Source organism: Fusarium redolens (genome assembly GCF_020744475.1).
Source record: "Fusarium redolens strain MPI-CAGE-AT-0023 chromosome Unknown BKA55scaffold_8, whole genome shotgun sequence".
Lineage (NCBI taxonomy): Eukaryota > Fungi > Ascomycota > Sordariomycetes > Hypocreales > Nectriaceae > Fusarium > Fusarium redolens.
The window spans coordinates 1-16,769 of record NW_025763671.1 but is presented as its reverse complement, the minus strand read 5'-3'; the positions used below and the strand labels follow the sequence as shown (position 1 = coordinate 16,769).

Sequence of the window (16,769 nt, the reverse complement as noted above, 5' to 3'; positions counted from 1 at the left end):
AAGAACGCGTCGTATCACGCAGCCTGGAATGACAATCTCCGAGCAATAATCGTGACAAAAAAAAAAGGTTATTCAAATCGAATTCATTATCTATCCCGACGTAACGCCTGGTCCTGCCAATCATTATGGGGTGCAGGAAAATACAGCCAAAAAAACGCCGGGCCCAATAACCAATCTAGGCCTCTTGAATGGTATCCGTATCATCGTCACTTAGCGTTTCAACTTCGTCGATTGCGCCTTCGCGACCCTCGCTTGAGCCTCCATGGACTGCGTTTCGCTCCGCCACGTGGATGATCGACTTGCCTTGTACGTGCTTTACACCGCGTTTCCAGTCCTGCCAGTCTTCTTCGCTTCGAATCAAGAAACCTATGAGCATACTGGGATCCATCTCGCGGACATGGATGCGGCGCAGCCGAGCAGTATGACACGATTCTATCTCTTCACTGGTGTAATCCGTTGGGTTCTCGTGGTAGGGAAGGGCGGGCCTTGTATGGTGAGGATCAAGGTAGAATAGAAAGGACCCTTGCGAGCCGATGAAGTAATGGGATGATGATGGACGACCTCTGTGTATAGTCAGTACTGTGTGTGTACGAAGAGTAGCAGACAGTACTCACCCTGCGATACCAACGGATTGCGGCATCTGAAGAGCCGCAATCAAAGCTTCCCAATACACGGGAGTGATCTTATCCAATCCCAGCCGAGTTCCCACCAATACAAGCGTGGGGTGGAAGGCTTCACCTGTTGGCTTCGCAATTTTCATAAAATCATCTTCGTATACATCAGGTCCATCGCCAGTGGAGTATACTCTAATTAAGGGCTCGTGTGAATTCGCCAATGCTCTTCACGAATATGTATTAGTACGGGCATCGCGTGTAAAGGTGGCGAGGACTTGGACGTACTGGATACAGCGGGCTGTTGCTGATGGGCCAAACCATTCACCTGGATACTTGCCACATGCGCTGGCACCATGTCGAACAAAACTGTGGATTGAGTATGGAGCCCTTGGATCATCGGCGAAGTCTTTGAGGATTCGGCATTCTTCTTCGAGTGATTGTCCCTGACGCCAGTCTGTACGATGTTAGGCATGTGATATAGGCTACTGTGGCGGGCGCTTTGACTTGCCTCTCCCAAGGCGAATGAGTGCGATGGTGTTTGCAAGTAAACTTTGACCGGACCGAATCATGCATCCCCATCCGCTGTCCGATGAGAATGGACTCTGATCCCCTAGTTGACTCTTGAGTCTCATGGACAGGGACAATGCAGATGTGGCTTGGGGGTTCGTGGAACGGGTAATGGGCTCGAACTCAGACCTGTAAGTCATCCATATCCTTGATTCGAAATCATTTATGAAGCCTGATGGCCATCCACCATCGTTCGACTGGTCATCGTATGCCAGTGATGATGAGAAGCTACTCGATATCGATTCTGGTGGGGTTTCTGGGGCGTTTGTCGGTATGTTGGACGATCGAGTTGCATCCTGATCTTCAGTGTCCGACTTTGGTGCTGGGGGCGGCGTCTGGGGATTATGTTCATCGGACTTTGTGTTTTTCTTGTCGCTTAGCTTGTAGGAACGTCCTAGACACCAGACTGGGTGATCGTGGGCAACATCGTTGGTAGGTTCTGGATCCCAGAACATCTGCACGATCCGTCGATAACGTCCTAGGTCGACATTGGCCATGGCGTTCTCCATGTTGATAGACATGGAATCTCAAGCTTTCATCTGTTTTCTCGTTCGTTATGGAGACGAGAAACTTGAAAACGCGATATAATAAAAAATGTAAGAGAAGTGCCTCGACAAGGAGGCAACATGAGGCTTCTGGCGGGATAGAAGGCAGCAGACGGGAAACGGGCAGATGGGGTCCTGGCTATGGGTGAGGTGAGCTTTGGCCTTAGCCCAGCTGGCAGTGAGTAGTCAGCTGGGGCCGGCGGACGGTGGGGGAGAGACAACCAAGTAGCTTGTGACTCGCACCCGGAAGCCAGCCCGTGAAGGGCGCCTGAGGTGAACTTCGGTTCCAGTGGATCCAATACTGGTTGTAGGTACTCGGTACCAACGCACGCGATATGGGATCTGGTGCACGGGCCACTCCTGACACGTCTCCACGTCAGACTCGATATGAGTTGAATTGCTTGAGTTGAGTTTATACGGCCTGTGACTGATGGAAATGCTGAAAATGTTTATGCTTCTGTACTTCTATATTCTATTTACACGTATGTATACGCGTTTTTCTAGGCTATTGTCTCTTCTTATCGATGCGGTGTTGTACAGGTGTTTTGTTGGAAAGTCAACTTCTTATACTCTGATTATTTATCTGGGTTTATTAAGTTGTTGGGTGAAATACGGTAATGTCAGTTTGTACCATATGGAGGCCAGAACAATAAAAAACACAAGCTCTAGACGCTCGAGACATAAGAGAGCATATGCAACTGTTTTTAATAATTTATTTTAGACGCATTTTGTTTTTAAAAAATTGCAAATGTGCAGTTATTGATATTGCTTCATGATCCCACCCTATACCCCCAAAAATGGTGACGGTGATTATCGGTACGTACCGCGGCTGCCTGGTCGCCCTTGCCTGTAAGCTTTTCCGCAAACGCTAAGGCGGTCCCGCCAAACAATACCGCCGCCTGCATCACGGCTTCCTTCAATGACACTTATCGATAGGACACGGAACTCCACCATTTCTTCCGAACCAATCGATAGACCAGCGGCAACGCAAAGCCCACCGCGGGGTGACTCGTTTTCTTTGCCATCGACAAAGATCTGTAACACCTTTTTTTCACCTGAAAAAAACAGCATTGTTTTTATGGTGCCCAACCACTATATAACCCAATCTGACCGCCACATCGCACACTCGAAGCCATGAAGGTCACCTTCCCTTAATCTTCCCATGGCCAAAAACAAGAGGGGAGCTCCCGCTTTCCGTGGCGCAAAGAACGCCAGGGGAGGACGAGGAGGCAGGGGAGCTTTTCGTGGAGGTGGGAGCTATTCATCAACGCCACCTCGAGTCAATTTTGTCAGGGAAGAAACTGGTACGGATCACCTTGAGGATCAATGCGCACATGCTGAAATGACCTGGACACTGACCTGATATATTACAGCTGGATTCACACTTGCCGACGAAGCTCGCCAGACGTCGCAACATGACCATTCAACATGGGGCAATTCCAGCCTACGCTTGCGACCGGTTACTTTCGTCAGCGCTGGACCTAGCGAGCCTTTAAAGTTACTAGATGCGATTGTTGACCAAGCCGGTGAGGAACCAGAAGCAATAAAGGAAGATATAGACGAGGAGGAAGAAGTAAACGAAAAGGAAGAGCAAGTCAAAGACGAAGGCAACCAGCTCGATGAACATAATTATGAAGACTCGACCGATGAAGTTGAGTTCATAGGGCCAGATGACCTCGAGGAAGCTATTCAAGCCGAGACTGTACCTGAAGAAAGCACACCACAAGAAGCACAATTCTTTTTTGATCTCACAGGAGACCAGTCAAAAAAGAAGCAGAAGCAACCTCCAGTGGAGATACCGGAGAGACCATCATCGAGAAGCAGCACCTCGAGCGAGGAAGTGCTTCTTTTCAAGGGCCGAGGTGCGCAGAGAAAGGTCCAATCTGTCCCTGACATCGACATGTTACAGATGCAGACCGAAATCCGCGTCGTGGAGCAGGCCATCATCGCCGAGCCGGCACCTTCAGCACAATCACCAGTTGCCGAACTGCAAACGGAATCAGTCTGTAACAAAAAACTATCCAAGAAAGAGAAGAAACAGAAGAAGCGTGAGAAACGGAACGCGAAAGCCAGATTTGATGACGAGGAGGATGCCATTCTCGCCGACTACATCGCCAATCTCAAGGAAAACACTGAAGTCGATGATTACTTCAAGGAACTGCTCGAAGGTGGAAGAGACTCGGACGATAGTGGAGTATCCGAGTCAGCCAACGCTGCAGGAGATGACTCGGACGAAGATACAGACGATGCTGAAGCGACTAACGGAGATGAGGCCCCTAGCGGGATCGATGACGAGACACTGGCAAGACTGATTGCCAGACAACAATTCGGTCACGATCTGGGTATGGAAGATGTGAATTTTGGAGACTCTTCGAGCGACTCCGACTCAGCTGATGACGACACTGGCAAGAGGACGAAACAGCGCCAGGCATTTGACGATGATTTTGATTTGATGGACTGGGATCGACCCAGCCTGCGCCGGCGCAAAGGCAAAGGAGCTCGAGCTCAGATCAGTTTCAATATGTCTGATTCCGAACTGGAAGCATCTCTCCAAACCAGCTGGAAGAACGATCGACTCAAGAAATCCGAGCGAAAGAAACAACGAGAGGAAATGCGTGCCCTCGGCATGCTAGGCAAAAAAGACCCTGACGATCTCCGGGTCAAGTACCCAGATGGAATGAATATGGACCAAGTCGCAGATGAGATACGAACATTCTTGATTGGCTCTGACGAACAGTGAGTTCTCATTCTGCTGCTCATGACTTTTAACTAACTGGACAGACTTAATTTCCCCCCGATGGATAACAACGCGCGCAAGATGGTTCACGAGCTGGCGAGCAAATTCAAGCTCAAGTCCAAGTCAATAGGAAAAGGCGACCAACGAAGACCGACACTTCACCGAACGAAGCGTACGCCCCCTTACGTTCCTGCAACATTCGATCAAGCATTCAAGCGCGTCAATCGCAAGTATCTTCCTCGGTCAGACAAGAAGGGCAAGAAAGGGAATCGCCTGCCGCCTGCTCGTGGCGGCACTTCCGTCGCGGCCGCTACATATCAAGATGGTGAAGTGGTTGGTGCTTCGGCGCCAGAATTGGGCATCGAGAATCGTGGAAGAGCCATGCTGGAGAAGATGGGCTGGAGTATGGGAACGGCGCTGGGAGCCTCGAACAACAAAGGTATCATGCAACCTGTTACTCATACAATGAAGCGGACGAAAGCTGGACTGGGATAGGAGTTGGTTAAAAGGTTCATCATATCACTTCAAGGAGTTGGGGGACGAATGCAATCCACTGTAGAAATTAGAATCGAATTGCACCCGGCACACATGTACAGTAAAAGGATGGGACACAAAGCTTATGTGCACGAATTCATTTGATCGAGACCCTATTCTCGATGTTTATTGTACAACCGCGAACCCCGTTGCCCGTGTGTGAAGACATTGCCCCCAGGAAATAAAACAAAACCATCCGTAACGCATTATGAGGCCCCTAAAACAGGGCTGGATCCCCGTGAAACCTCAGACTCATGACACCCTGATGCCACGCGTGAAAAACCAAATGCCCAAAACAAATCAAGCCATCAAAGCACTTATTTCGTCGAGGAAGAGTACTTGGTGACGGCCTTGGTACCCTCAGAGACGGCGTGCTTGGCAAGCTCACCGGGGAGGATGAGGCGGACAGAGGTCTGGATCTCTCGGGAGGAGATGGTTGACTTCTTGTTGTAGGCGGCAAGCTTAGAAGCCTCAGAAGCGACGCGCTCGAAGATGTCTGGACCAAGAGTCAGAACAAGTTGGAAAGGGGAAGTAAGTGAAGTGACATACCGTTGACAAAAGAGTTCAAGATGGACATGGCACGGTTGGAGATACCAGTGTCGGGGTGGACCTGCTTGAGGACTGAAGAAGCAAGTCAGTAAACGCGTTGCCAAAACAAGACGCGATTGAGATGGGAATTGGAACTCACCCTTGTAGATGTAAGAAGAGTAGGTCTCCTTGCGGGTCTTGGAGCGCTTCTTCTTGTCGCCAGAAGCGGCAGTCTTCTTGCCGGCATCCTTCTTCTCGGGGGCCTTGGAGGCAGTAGCGGGAGCCTTGGAGGCGGGCTTCTTGTCGGCAGCCTTGGGAGCCATTTCGAAAGATTTCAAAGATGAAGAGGTAGAAAAGGTTGGGTGGGTTGGTTGTGTTGATTGAGTAAGGACTCGTGCGTTGAGAGACAAGAAGATGCTGTTGTAGATGAGAAGTTGATGGCGAGATGAGAAGATCGGGGGGTGGGTTGGGTTTTTGTAGCTGGCGCGTTGTCGGTGTTAGCGGGTTACTGATTGCCTGGGGGTCGTGCGCACGCGTGCTTGCTTCAATTGCGCCTGCTTAGCGGCTGGTGGAGGTGATCTTGGAGGGGACCTGCCAGCCCCTCTTTTCTGTTGCTGCTGGTGAAATAAAAATTGGGTGACGGTTCTTTTTTTTGATTGGCTCTGCGCACTCGCAATCACGTTGTGAGCTTTACAAGGTTGCCCCCCCCACAGCATCCTTTCCGTCATCGTTTGATGGGAGCATCCATTCCCATTTTCATTTTCGCGTCGTGGTCTCTTTGCTTCCTTCGCGACCTTGTCACTCTCTTCCTCTCATCTCCCTCCCAGCTCTTGCGCCTCAACCCGGGTCATTCTTCTCTTGCCCTTTCACTTCTTTCCTTTTACATATCACTTCTACTCAGAGTATAGATACATTCATTCAAAACATGTTACATGAACCCATCATGTCCATCTCGTAGACCCGTTTAAAATGTCGTGATGACCCCAGATATGCCCGATTTTTGACGTGACAGCCTTGAGATCCGTAGTGAGCGTGAAGTCTATGTAAGTTGAGCCGTATACAGTCCAGATTCAGGTCCCTGACGCCCAGATCCGTTCGAGCATCCCTGTCTACGCGTCCGTTCCGTCTTGAAGGAAGGCTCCGGACTTTGGCCCGTCACGGCCGTAACGCATCGCCATTCGGTGTCGGTTGTCGTTAATCCTGAGGATGCCGTCCCGGCTTCTCCCCACAATCTGCATCCGTTTGAGTCCCGAGACGGAGATCTGTAGGGCTGTTGGCTCCGTCGTGACCGGTTCTTGACGGATCTCGAAGAGATCTGATAACGAAAAGTCGGGGTCTTTGATTTGTGGACCATCTACACATGCAATATACGCCACAGTACCTGAATCTGGGGTTCATGGAGTCAAATTGAGGCTTAAATCTATCTTAAAGTACCAAAAAAGGGGAAAAATTGCAGTTGTATACACCTTTCAATGGTGTATATGGGTCAACTCAAAGTGGAAAAAATACACAAAATATGCCTTGGTATGACCAAGATGGATCAACCTCACAAAACCAAAAGAATATCAGACCAAAATGGGTCAAAAAAGAAGGTCAAAGATCAGACCAAGTTGGAACAACAACTTCAAACAGATCAGGTGGAGGAATCAAGTCCAAAAAATCACGCAAACGAGAGCGCGACCGAGCAACAACAGAGCAACCGGACCAGACCAGTTCAAACGAGATGAGATGGACCTGGCAAAAGTTGACAAACGTGGGAGGGCCAAGGTATCGGAAAACTGCAGTGACTCTGACTGATTGTGAGTGTCCAGCGTGTCCTCCAATCATCAAATCGCTCCGCGCACAGCAAAAAATGAACACAGGAGGAAAAATGAAAATTGAGGAGGAAAAATCTTGTGGTGCGGGCAAGGTGAGAGGAGAAGCAGAATAACGTGCAAGTGATCTTGGTTGGAGAGATCAGACTTGACATGGGCGGGCGGGGGCAGGGCATAACATAGAAAATCGGTTTTATTATTTCGCCGGGGGCCATTTTGGTGGACCGTCAGCCACTGACCACTAAGAAGTGATGCAAGCGCGCCAGGGGTGTCCGATTTTATTTTTTAATGCGTCGAGGAGCTTGGTTTCCCAATTTCGCCAAATGCGGCTAGCCCCAAATCGCGTTGCCAGCTGCAAGTGAGTGATCTGGGATCAGAGCTCCCGACGCGCGAAAAGTACTTAACCTCTACGTCCCCCGCCAACGTTATCTCTTCCACTTCCCATCCACCAATTGTCATCACAACAACTCTCTTCGACTCTACCATCCATCTCAATCAAGTCTTCAGACTCAACTACTTCTTTTTAATCCACCACCCCCAACAACCAATCTCTCAAAATGACTGGCGGCGGAAAGTCTGGCGGCAAGGCCTCTGGCTCCAAGAACGCGCAATCGTAAGTCTTGCCTCTTCCGCTTTGACGCGCCTTTTCGATCGCGTCTTTCACTTGATCTCTAAGCTAACATGACTCTTTAGGCGATCTTCCAAGGCTGGTCTCGCGTTCCCTGTTGGTCGTGTCCACCGTCTCCTCCGAAAGGGCAACTACGCTCAGCGTGTCGGTGCCGGTGCTCCCGTCTACCTCGCTGCCGTTCTCGAGTACCTCGCTGCCGAAATCCTCGAGTTGGCTGGTAACGCTGCCCGTGACAACAAGAAGACCCGTATCATTCCCCGTCATCTTCAGCTCGCCATCCGAAACGATGAGGAGTTGAACAAGCTTCTGGGTCACGTCACCATCGCCCAGGGTGGTGTCCTTCCCAACATCCACCAGAGTACGTTCTCCGCTTTACTTATTTACTTTACATCGTCACTAACATCTTTTCAGACCTTCTGCCCAAGAAGACGGGTAAGACTGGCAAGAACGCTAGCCAGGAGCTGTAAATGGTTCATTTGGTTCTTGTTTTTCCATGCGATGGCTGGTTGTTTGGGTTGTCATGACAAAGGGGTCACGGTTTAAGGGTTCATACGGTTGTTTTTCATCAGTTTATTCGCGCGTTAGGGTTGTACAATAATCCCCCACGGCTATGGTCATGAAATAAGAATACTTCAAAGATCTACATCATCGCGCCTTAGCTCCATTGTGAATGTTTTCGTCATTTGACATTACCATGCCCGTCTTGCTCTCGTTGTCCTGAACTTCAAAAGTCGGCTGATTGCCACTACCATTCCCTTATGATCCGCATTCAAATGTTGTTTCCAGCATAACCATTTGCTTGCTGTGATTAGCTTTCCAACATGCACCATTGATAAAATTCCTGGCGCTCGTAATTTCGGGTAGATGCTGATTCTTGTGGCCGAACCTCAACCTCGTTCGCACTGATGTGGTACTTGAATGACCAAATTCATTTGATTCATGCTACAGCCCTGTCCGCGAGTCCATCTGTATCCTCTTCTATGTACATATATCCTCTCATACAGCCCAAATAATCCAGTCGAGTTTTTAGTGTCGGTTGACAGGGTGTGGGGGAGCTGTTCAAGTATCAGTTTCCGGATTATCCATGGCTGGGTGCCACCGGGTAGGTACTCACGGTCGAGAACAGGCGACGGGAGGTTTCGCTCGTACTTGGAACCTGCGGCGGTATCGTTAGCATTCTGCACAAGACTCTTGCCGTATGCTGGCGAGACATACCTCCGGGGGCTGTCGGGGGAGTATAAGGGTCGGGGTGCTTCCAGCTCTCTAGCAGCTTCTCGGTCTCGGTCAATAGAGCCTGTGCATCGGAATCAGCGGCGAGATCATCTTCCAGTCGCCAATTAGTGACAAACCCTTTGATGCCGGGGATCGGTGACATTGCGGTTGGCCTCGAATAGTGAGCGAATATACATAGCCTGGCCACGCCACAGGTGTCGATGGACGGCCCAATCTAGCGCCAGCTTCAATGAGCGGCGGTAGAGGGATCTGAATATGATGACAGTCAGCGCACGGAGCTCGAGAAATCGGCAATCGCTGGGCCGGCGGTTCGGGAGGAGGTAAAGGTTACTGACAAGGCAGCTCGTCGCGTCGACATGGTTTGTGAGGTAGTGAGAGTACGCGTGACCGGGCCCAGTCGAGAAAGGCTCCTCGCTATCGGGCAATTGGTCGGTTTTCGCGGGGATGTCTGCCGTCTGGCGTTCGCTCGAGGGTTTCGTTGTTATGCTGGCCGTCTCGGTCGAGGTTGGGATACCACGAAGAATGTCGACAATGACGGCAAAGATTTGGTGCCTTGTTGCCTCGTTCCGACGAATAGCCGATCGCCTTGGCCTACCCTGTACCTCAACCAATATCGATTCAATGTGTTACTGGTTCGACCTAGGCTTCTTGAACAAGCTTGACGGTCTTATTGGAGCTTCTATATATTATCTATAATGGTCTAGTTTGTTGGAAGCTCGATTGAACTAAGCTGGCGGCTCAATGTCGATATTTAGATAATGGTTGCTGATTTAACATGGATATGACAAGAAAGTACTTGGTACCACTAAGTGAATTAGAAGAAGATTTTAAGCTCAGCTACCATGTCGGCTGCATTGAAAAACCCGTCTCAGAGGAATGAAAACGAGTGAGAATTGATGTTCCTTGACCAGGTTCAAAATTCAACGTTGCTGATACCAATATGAGCTATTCAAGTGGTGCTGAGACAGCCTGGTACAACAGCAATTGTAGTGCATGGACCAATATCTGAATTAGTATTATGCGATATCCTATTGGTTGCCTTTTAAGCTGCCAGAAAGAGGTAACTTCGAGCTGAAACTGCTGGTCGGGGATAGCCGCGCCACATGTGGCATGTTGAGCCACACTCGCCATACCTCAGCTCAAAACCTTGACTTAGACACTCCAGAAATCACTGAGGGCATCGTAGTCAGAACTCTGGTACTATCATTGAGCACTCAAATTCGAGATCTCAGTAACCTCAATTGCCTTGATGTATCCGGTCAAAGAATAGTCGGGCTGGCCATTTGTGTCTGTTTGGCAGTACATGAAGGCATGAGACGTGACCGAGGTTGTGGAATCTCTCGAACCTAACAGAGATGGACTACAGTAGGAGCAACGACAAGTGCTCAGCGAATCCGTTCAATTGAGCTGATACAGAATACTATGAGTAGCCCACCGGAGTTTCACTGGTAGCGCATTGAACGAGATGCATGCTGAGCTGGCTGATACAGAGTGGATGTTAGCGAGGCAAGAAAGGGGCAACGAAGGCGTTTATCTAGATCGATCTGAAAACCTTCAATCTTCTGCTTACAAGATTTTCCATTAAACATGATGGAAATATTCAGAGTGAGACGGAGCATTACTTACACTGCACCACGGAGCAATGCCCAATTGTAGTTCATGACGGGGTTACCCAATACATCAGCAGGCTGAAAACAACTTGACAAGCATACTGGAAGAGATCATACCAAAAAGCTCAGAGACAGAAACTAGAGAGACACAGTAAGATGGGGCTATGTATGATTAGCTGTGAGCTAAAACAAGGGTGAAGATGCAGCTGTATCCAGGATGATGGTGAAACTTGAGAAGCATGGACGGTATCTGGGCGCCAAAACAATGGAAAACATCACTAATATGATATAAAGGAGCCCCAATTATATATGGACTGTCCGTCGGAAGCTGTAAATTGCGTAAATACATTTGTCCCGGGTCCGCAGGCCACCCTGTGGGCTTGGTGTAAACACCCCAGGGTACGCTTCTCAAGTTGAGAACAGTATAAACATGCCCCCTGGAGGCCTCACGTAGCCCAGTGTCAACTGAAGGCCGTACTGGATTTTGAAGAATGGCTCCATGATACATAACAAACAGCACACACCTTCTTATGGAGGAATGGGTGGCGAAGAAGGGAGACTGGATACAAGTCTAAAAGGTGTGGATGGGAAACCTGAACTTGTGAAGGAGCCATCTATGAGTGATATGATTTGGTAAAGAGTGACATAAAAGTATCTTCTTCAGCGAGAAGGTGCTATGGTCATTCGACCTAGTCAATGAAGCTGGCACCGTGCAGTTGGAGGAGGACTTAGGCGTTACCTCGGGGTCTTGGTAGATAAAGAATTCTACTGCGAAAGTGGTTCATACCCTGCACGCAGTGCCCAAGTATTGCAAGTTTTTGTCGTCTGGCGAATGTCACCATCGAGTCACTGTATATCTGGACCATCAGATGTCTCTCACATTACTTACTCTATCCGCTGGTATTGTTGATCTTGCGTCCGCGCTCCCCGCGACAATCTCTGCAACCAGTGAAGCGGGTCTTGACGAGGATATGAACTTCGGCCGTGAGTCGGACTTCTTGAAGCGTATGTTTATCTAGAAACAATTCGACGGCATATTCAATACCGACACAAAGTCATGAAAGGGGTGCCGCCAGCAACTTGTAAGCAAAAGTTACCGTTAGGAACGGTTAGACGTAACAGCCATGACCCCTATAACTGAGGTCGACGAAACGTAACTCACAGGTATTTTGATCTATCCAAGTTTCGACACTCAACGTGAGCGAAAGCCTGTTGGAGACCTTCCAACACGAGTTACAACATGGTCGTTGCCGTTCGAGTTGAAACGAAGAAAGAACTTGACAAACTTTGGGGTGATTGTGTGATGGCTGGGAGAACCTAATATGTACTGAAATGCCATCTACAAGGCGAATCGCGACGTCAAAAGGCGAGTGTCATGGACCTCAAGAGGAGAGCTGGTTCTGCTGGCATGTTACCAAGAGGGGTCACACTGGAATCATTCAGAACAGAAGAATTATAGCCGAGAGTCATTGAGTACGAATGATTGATGGTGCAAATGAGGTCAGAAAAGTATGACCAGGGCGCAAGTCTGTCACATAAGATAAGCTCCGAGCCTTGGTCTTGGTAGGGGCGAGGGTGAATATCTACGCAGAACAGCATATCAACCTCCGATGGGTTGAATGATAACCAAACCTTGCCACTGGCCTGTCCCAAAGACTGCTATTCTTATGGAAGCAGAGTAGAGGCTAGACAAGTGCCAATGGGGAACGAGACTGGCCTTGGAGATGATGTTACAGCAAGAAAAACCAGCACAGTTTAGGCGAGAAGACTCATATTCTTCCTTGTTCATGTAGTTCAACTGACGAAATCTGACTTGGGTATAAATCTTGCTAGTATTGACCCTTGAGAGTCCTCCTGAAATACTGATCAGTACACTGATCAGTACGACTACACTTACGCATCCAAGATACACAAATCTGCAGCACTCTGTGCTTTAAAAGATATTTCTCAACAATGAACTGAACGAGAGGGGGGGAGTGAAACCAAAAATTAAACGACAGCATCCACGATACCGCATAGAGCGAGCCAAATTGGTCCCCGAAAACCATCAGCTCATGCTCACACTTAGCTGAGAAAGGCCGCAGGGTATGCCCAAGAGATACTAATATGAGCAGTTGGCAGTATCTTCAGACACGAGTTGAAATCGAATTGGTACTTATCCATGAAGGATGGGGTTTCCCGTGCATTCGACGGGTGTCCAGCCCAATCACTGACCTTCTGGCAGACGTGATGCCAAGTAACAGTCCGAGGACAAAGCTTTATAAGCGAATCGTAAGCTAGATCATCCATGATGATCAAAGACTTGTGATAGAGAAGCGTTGTTAGGCGGGCCCATTGGAGAAGGGCTAGAATACCTTCATGCCACTGATTGGCAAGGCGCCCGAAAACCGTAAGGGACATATCAAAGAAGGAGGCATTCAGCAAAAAAGACTCACTCTTCTCCTGTCTAGGTATGTCAGCACCATAAGGGAAAAATTGATGTCCCATCGACACAATTGGGTTGGACCAGTAGCTACACCAAATCTGACCTCCCGCGGCTCTGCAAACAATATGAACCAGGACGGCCTCAACCACCATCAGTGGCAAGAGGGGCTATGGATGTGCCGGCTCTATGTGTCATTGCTTTTTGCGAGGTACGCCAACCTTTTTACTGTTCGATATGCATCAAGTTGCTGCGGGAAAACACGATTCATCATCACTCCATGGCATGCGTATGTGAGACTGGACGATTACATGGTAACCACCTAGATAGGCCTAACTATACCTGTCAACAGAAATTTACTTCTCAAGTTGCTGGAGGTGTAGTGAATGGAAGCATGCATCTTCATCACCAACCTTCTCAGTTCTTGTTTGTGAGTCCACTGCCAAACCATGTTGCAACTTTAACAGACTCTTACCCCGGAGGACCGTAATGCTAAATGAAATGCATAATAATTCCTGTCTTGACTCTAAATGCTCAGTACTTTACTATATCATGCAAATATAATGCCAATATTTAAGATCTACAAGTGGGCAACTGGTGTTTTGAGAAGAGTAAATATGCATAGAGAATGAATAATGTCTGGAGCTCAGTAAAGATATTCACAAAGAGCGGCGAACAGGTAGAGAGACTGTTGGGAGTCTTGTGCAATTAGATTGCGTGCAGGTTATGCACTGAGAGTTATGCACACCTTATTATGTTATCCACCCTCGCACTACCGCAGTTACCAATGTACCTTTCTCGCAAGGTACAAAGCACCGAAGCTTGTCAGCCCCACATATGGAGAAGCACAAAGCTGGCAGTAACATGGATATGCACATAAGCGAGGATTACAGTGGTTAGATACCTATTAAACTATAGGTACTAAATTAGCAAGGCATTTTATTAAACTATTAATTAATTAATTAAACTATCTAACTGGGGCCTTTTTAATATAGCCTAGCTAATTTCTAAAAGAGGAATAAAATATTATATATATATATATATATATATTTTTTTTTTTTTAAAAAATAGCTTTTTTAATTAAAATACTTTATTAATTAATATTTAATAATTTAATTTTTTTTTAATATAATAAAATTTTATTATTTTAAAATTATTATTAAATTAAATTTTTTTTTAATAAATTAAGATTTTATAATTTTTTTTTTAAAAAAGTAATTTTATTTAAAGTTTTATATTATTAATTAATTTATATTTTATAAATTTAATTATTTATAAGTTATTATTTTAATTATAAGTTTTTTTTTTAATTAAATATTATTTTAAAGTTTTATATTATATTAATAATTTTCTTAAATAACTTAAATTTATATAACTAATTAACTTAATTAAGCTATAAATAACGATAATTATTTTAATTAAGCTAGACTTCCCCTTTAATAAAAAGTTCTTTTTAATAATTATAATTATTATACCCTTAGTTTAAACTATTACTTTTTTTTATTAATTTTACTTTATTTAATTTTATATATTAAAAGAGAAGTAATATTATAGCTATATATAAAGTAATATAATAATAGTATTTTTCTTTTTTAATATAAATATAATATAAGGTATTATATATTATATTAGAAAAAAAAATATAATAATCTTAATATTAAGTTAATAAATTATATAGCTATTACCTTAAACCTTAAGATATAAACTAAATAAATAGCCTTAATTTATAAGTATAAAGAAAATATTTCCTTTATTAATAATAAACTAAATTCTCTTTTTATTATTAACCTCTTAATATAATTGTTATTATTATAATAATTATAAAGCTTTATAAGAAAATAAACCTAAAATTATAATTCTTATTATTTAAAATATATTATTATATATTTATTATTAATAATAATTAACCTAGCTATAATTATTTAATTAAGGTAATTAATAAATATTTAATTACTTAATTAATTAATACTAATAATATTTAATTTATAAAGATTTAAAGCTTATATTTTAATCTTTATTATTATAAAACTATAAATAAATACTTACCTTATATTAATATATTATAATTAATATAATAAGTTAATCTTATTATCTTTAGTTATTAGGTATTAATTAAAGATATTATATAAAATAATTACCTTATTAAATTTATTAAATATTAAAAAAGAGTATTAAAAGGCCTAATTAATTAATTAAAAAAAGGCATAAATATATTAGTATAATAGTAAGCTTTTATTAATAGTATTATATTAATTAGTAATAATATTATATACTTAATATAATTTAAAAAGTTAAAAAGTAAAGTCTAGTTAATTAAATTAAAAATATAAATATTTTATTATAAGAAATAAAGGTAATTATAAAGTAAAGGAAAGGAAATAAGGAGGAAAAGAAAGGGAAGAAGTTAAATTAAGAAATAAAGGTTTTAATATTTAGGAAAAAACCTATAAAGGCTAGTTAGTAAATTAAGATTAGCTTAGCTAATTAGTACTAAATTAGATTAGGTTATAAGATAAAGTAGTAATAATAAATATAGTAAAATAATACTTAAGTAATTTTATATATAAGGTTAATTAATTATATATCTTATTATATATATTTAATTAATTAAGCTAGTTATAACTTTAAGTTAATTTAACTTTTATTAACTAATTTATATAAATAAACTTAATGTAATTCTTTTAATTTTAATTTTAATAGAATTTCTAAACCCTGCTTTTACCTTATATTTATCCTAAAACTTTATATATAAGCTTCCTATCCTTACTAATTTAAAAATAGCTCTCTAGTAATATTAACTGCCTTTATAAATATATTAAAAAGCTACTTTTTATATATAGCTAAGTTACTTATAAAGGTAATAAAGAAGGCTATTTTATTTAATTAAAAAAAAAATAACCTTCTTTTAAGGCTATTTTTAAATCTTTAAAACCTAATAGCTTATTATTAATTTAATTTAAATTAATTAAATTAATATAATACCTTTTTTTTATATAATTAATTAATTAAATTAAGCTATAATTAAAAATAATTACCTTAATAAAATTACATTTACCCTTTAATAAGAAGTTCTTTATAATAATAATAATTATTATATATATTATTTAAAGTTCTTTTTTATTAATTACCTTTAAGACAGGCCTAATAGCTAAATTAAAATTATTATTATAATCCTAGTAGTTATATTTTATATACCTTATAAAAACTCCACTATACTAACTAATTAAGGAAAGACTAATAGATATAAGAGTAATAGCACTTTAAGATTATATTACTTTAGGATTAATAATAACCTTAAATTATATTACTTTTATAAAATTATCCTTAATATATACAATATACTTATTAATACTTTTATAAAACTTAACTTACTAGTTATTAATAAGACTTCTTTACCTTAATAAGCCTAAATTATATTATTAATTATTAAGAGATATAAGACTTTATTATTACTTAATATAATATTTTATAATTTAATAAATATAAAACCTAATATAAACTAGTTTATTTATTTAAAAGACTTAATTATTATATATT

General features: G+C 43.2%; 7 protein-coding genes across 7 annotated transcripts; 4 read left to right on the top strand and 3 right to left on the bottom strand.

Annotated features, from left to right (window-relative positions):
• Positions 1–175: 175 nt before the first annotated feature.
• BKA55DRAFT_593944 (uncharacterized protein) lies at positions 176–1,690 on the bottom strand (the record flags this gene model as incomplete). Its single annotated transcript, XM_046195611.1, has 4 exons — positions 176–563; positions 615–839; positions 900–1,068; positions 1,123–1,690. The coding sequence occupies 4 exons, from the start codon at positions 1,688–1,690 to the stop codon at positions 176–178; spliced, it is 1,350 nt and encodes a 449-aa protein (XP_046048966.1).
• A 410-nt stretch (positions 1,691–2,100) lies between these two features.
• On the top strand, positions 2,101–2,465 carry BKA55DRAFT_567466 (uncharacterized protein). Its single transcript, XM_046192746.1, has one exon. It carries the CDS (start codon positions 2,157–2,159, stop codon positions 2,445–2,447), a length of 291 nt encoding a protein of 96 aa, XP_046048965.1. The 5' UTR covers positions 2,101–2,156; the 3' UTR covers positions 2,448–2,465.
• Positions 2,466–2,490: 25 nt separating this feature from the next.
• BKA55DRAFT_567463 (uncharacterized protein) lies at positions 2,491–5,084 on the top strand. Its single transcript, XM_046192745.1, has 3 exons — positions 2,491–3,030; positions 3,100–4,462; positions 4,508–5,084. The coding sequence occupies exons 1-3, from the start codon at positions 2,889–2,891 to the stop codon at positions 4,956–4,958; spliced, it is 1,956 nt and encodes a 651-aa protein (XP_046048964.1). The 5' UTR covers positions 2,491–2,888; the 3' UTR covers positions 4,959–5,084.
• BKA55DRAFT_567461 (histone-fold-containing protein) lies at positions 5,085–6,040 on the bottom strand. The gene is made up of 3 exons (XM_046192744.1): positions 5,686–6,040; positions 5,547–5,618; positions 5,085–5,493 (listed from the first exon to the last, which is right to left on the bottom strand). Exons 1-3 carry the CDS (start codon positions 5,846–5,848, stop codon positions 5,315–5,317), a joined length of 414 nt encoding a protein of 137 aa, XP_046048963.1. The 5' UTR covers positions 5,849–6,040; the 3' UTR covers positions 5,085–5,314.
• A 1,856-nt stretch (positions 6,041–7,896) lies between these two features.
• Positions 7,897–8,434, top strand: BKA55DRAFT_512395 (histone-fold-containing protein; the record flags this gene model as incomplete). The annotated part of the gene is made up of 3 exons (XM_046187804.1): positions 7,897–7,952; positions 8,033–8,325; positions 8,379–8,434. 3 exons carry the CDS (start codon positions 7,897–7,899, stop codon positions 8,432–8,434), a joined length of 405 nt encoding a protein of 134 aa, XP_046048962.1.
• A 171-nt stretch (positions 8,435–8,605) lies between these two features.
• On the bottom strand, positions 8,606–9,716 carry BKA55DRAFT_567454 (uncharacterized protein). Its single transcript, XM_046192743.1, has 3 exons — positions 9,317–9,716; positions 9,183–9,261; positions 8,606–9,123 (listed from the first exon to the last, which is right to left on the bottom strand). Exons 1-3 carry the CDS (start codon positions 9,374–9,376, stop codon positions 8,855–8,857), a joined length of 408 nt encoding a protein of 135 aa, XP_046048961.1. The 5' UTR covers positions 9,377–9,716; the 3' UTR covers positions 8,606–8,854.
• A 3,200-nt stretch (positions 9,717–12,916) lies between these two features.
• Positions 12,917–13,935, top strand: BKA55DRAFT_675529 (uncharacterized protein; the record flags this gene model as incomplete). The annotated part of the gene is made up of 4 exons (XM_046198075.1): positions 12,917–13,081; positions 13,261–13,443; positions 13,585–13,662; positions 13,700–13,935. The coding sequence occupies 4 exons, from the start codon at positions 12,917–12,919 to the stop codon at positions 13,730–13,732; spliced, it is 459 nt and encodes a 152-aa protein (XP_046048960.1). The 3' UTR covers positions 13,733–13,935.
• Between the last annotated feature and the right edge of the window lie 2,834 nt (positions 13,936–16,769).

Excerpts from the sequence above, each read along its gene's own strand:
- BKA55DRAFT_567466 (XM_046192746.1), top strand. The coding sequence starts at position 2,157 with ATGGAAATGCTGAAAATGTTTATGCTTCTGTACTTCTATATTCTATTT.
- BKA55DRAFT_567463 (XM_046192745.1), top strand. The coding sequence starts at position 2,889 with ATGGCCAAAAACAAGAGGGGAGCTCCCGCTTTCCGTGGCGCAAAGAAC. Across the intron at positions 3,031-3,099 it reads TTTTGTCAGGGAAGAAACTG|CTGGATTCACACTTGCCGAC; the intron begins GTACGGATCACC and ends GATATATTACAG. Across the intron at positions 4,463-4,507 it reads TTGATTGGCTCTGACGAACA|ACTTAATTTCCCCCCGATGG; the intron begins GTGAGTTCTCAT and ends CTAACTGGACAG.
- BKA55DRAFT_567461 (XM_046192744.1), bottom strand. The coding sequence starts at position 5,848 with ATGGCTCCCAAGGCTGCCGACAAGAAGCCCGCCTCCAAGGCTCCCGCT. Across the intron at positions 5,619-5,685 it reads CTCTTCTTACATCTACAAGG|TCCTCAAGCAGGTCCACCCC; the intron begins GTGAGTTCCAAT and ends TTGCTTCTTCAG. Across the intron at positions 5,494-5,546 it reads CTTGAACTCTTTTGTCAACG|ACATCTTCGAGCGCGTCGCT; the intron begins GTATGTCACTTC and ends CTCTTGGTCCAG.
- BKA55DRAFT_567454 (XM_046192743.1), bottom strand. The coding sequence starts at position 9,376 with ATGTATATTCGCTCACTATTCGAGGCCAACCGCAATGTCACCGATCCC. Across the intron at positions 9,262-9,316 it reads CCGATCCCCGGCATCAAAGG|GCTCTATTGACCGAGACCGA; the intron begins GTTTGTCACTAA and ends TCCGATGCACAG. Across the intron at positions 9,124-9,182 it reads TCCCCCGACAGCCCCCGGAG|GTTCCAAGTACGAGCGAAAC; the intron begins GTATGTCTCGCC and ends ATACCGCCGCAG.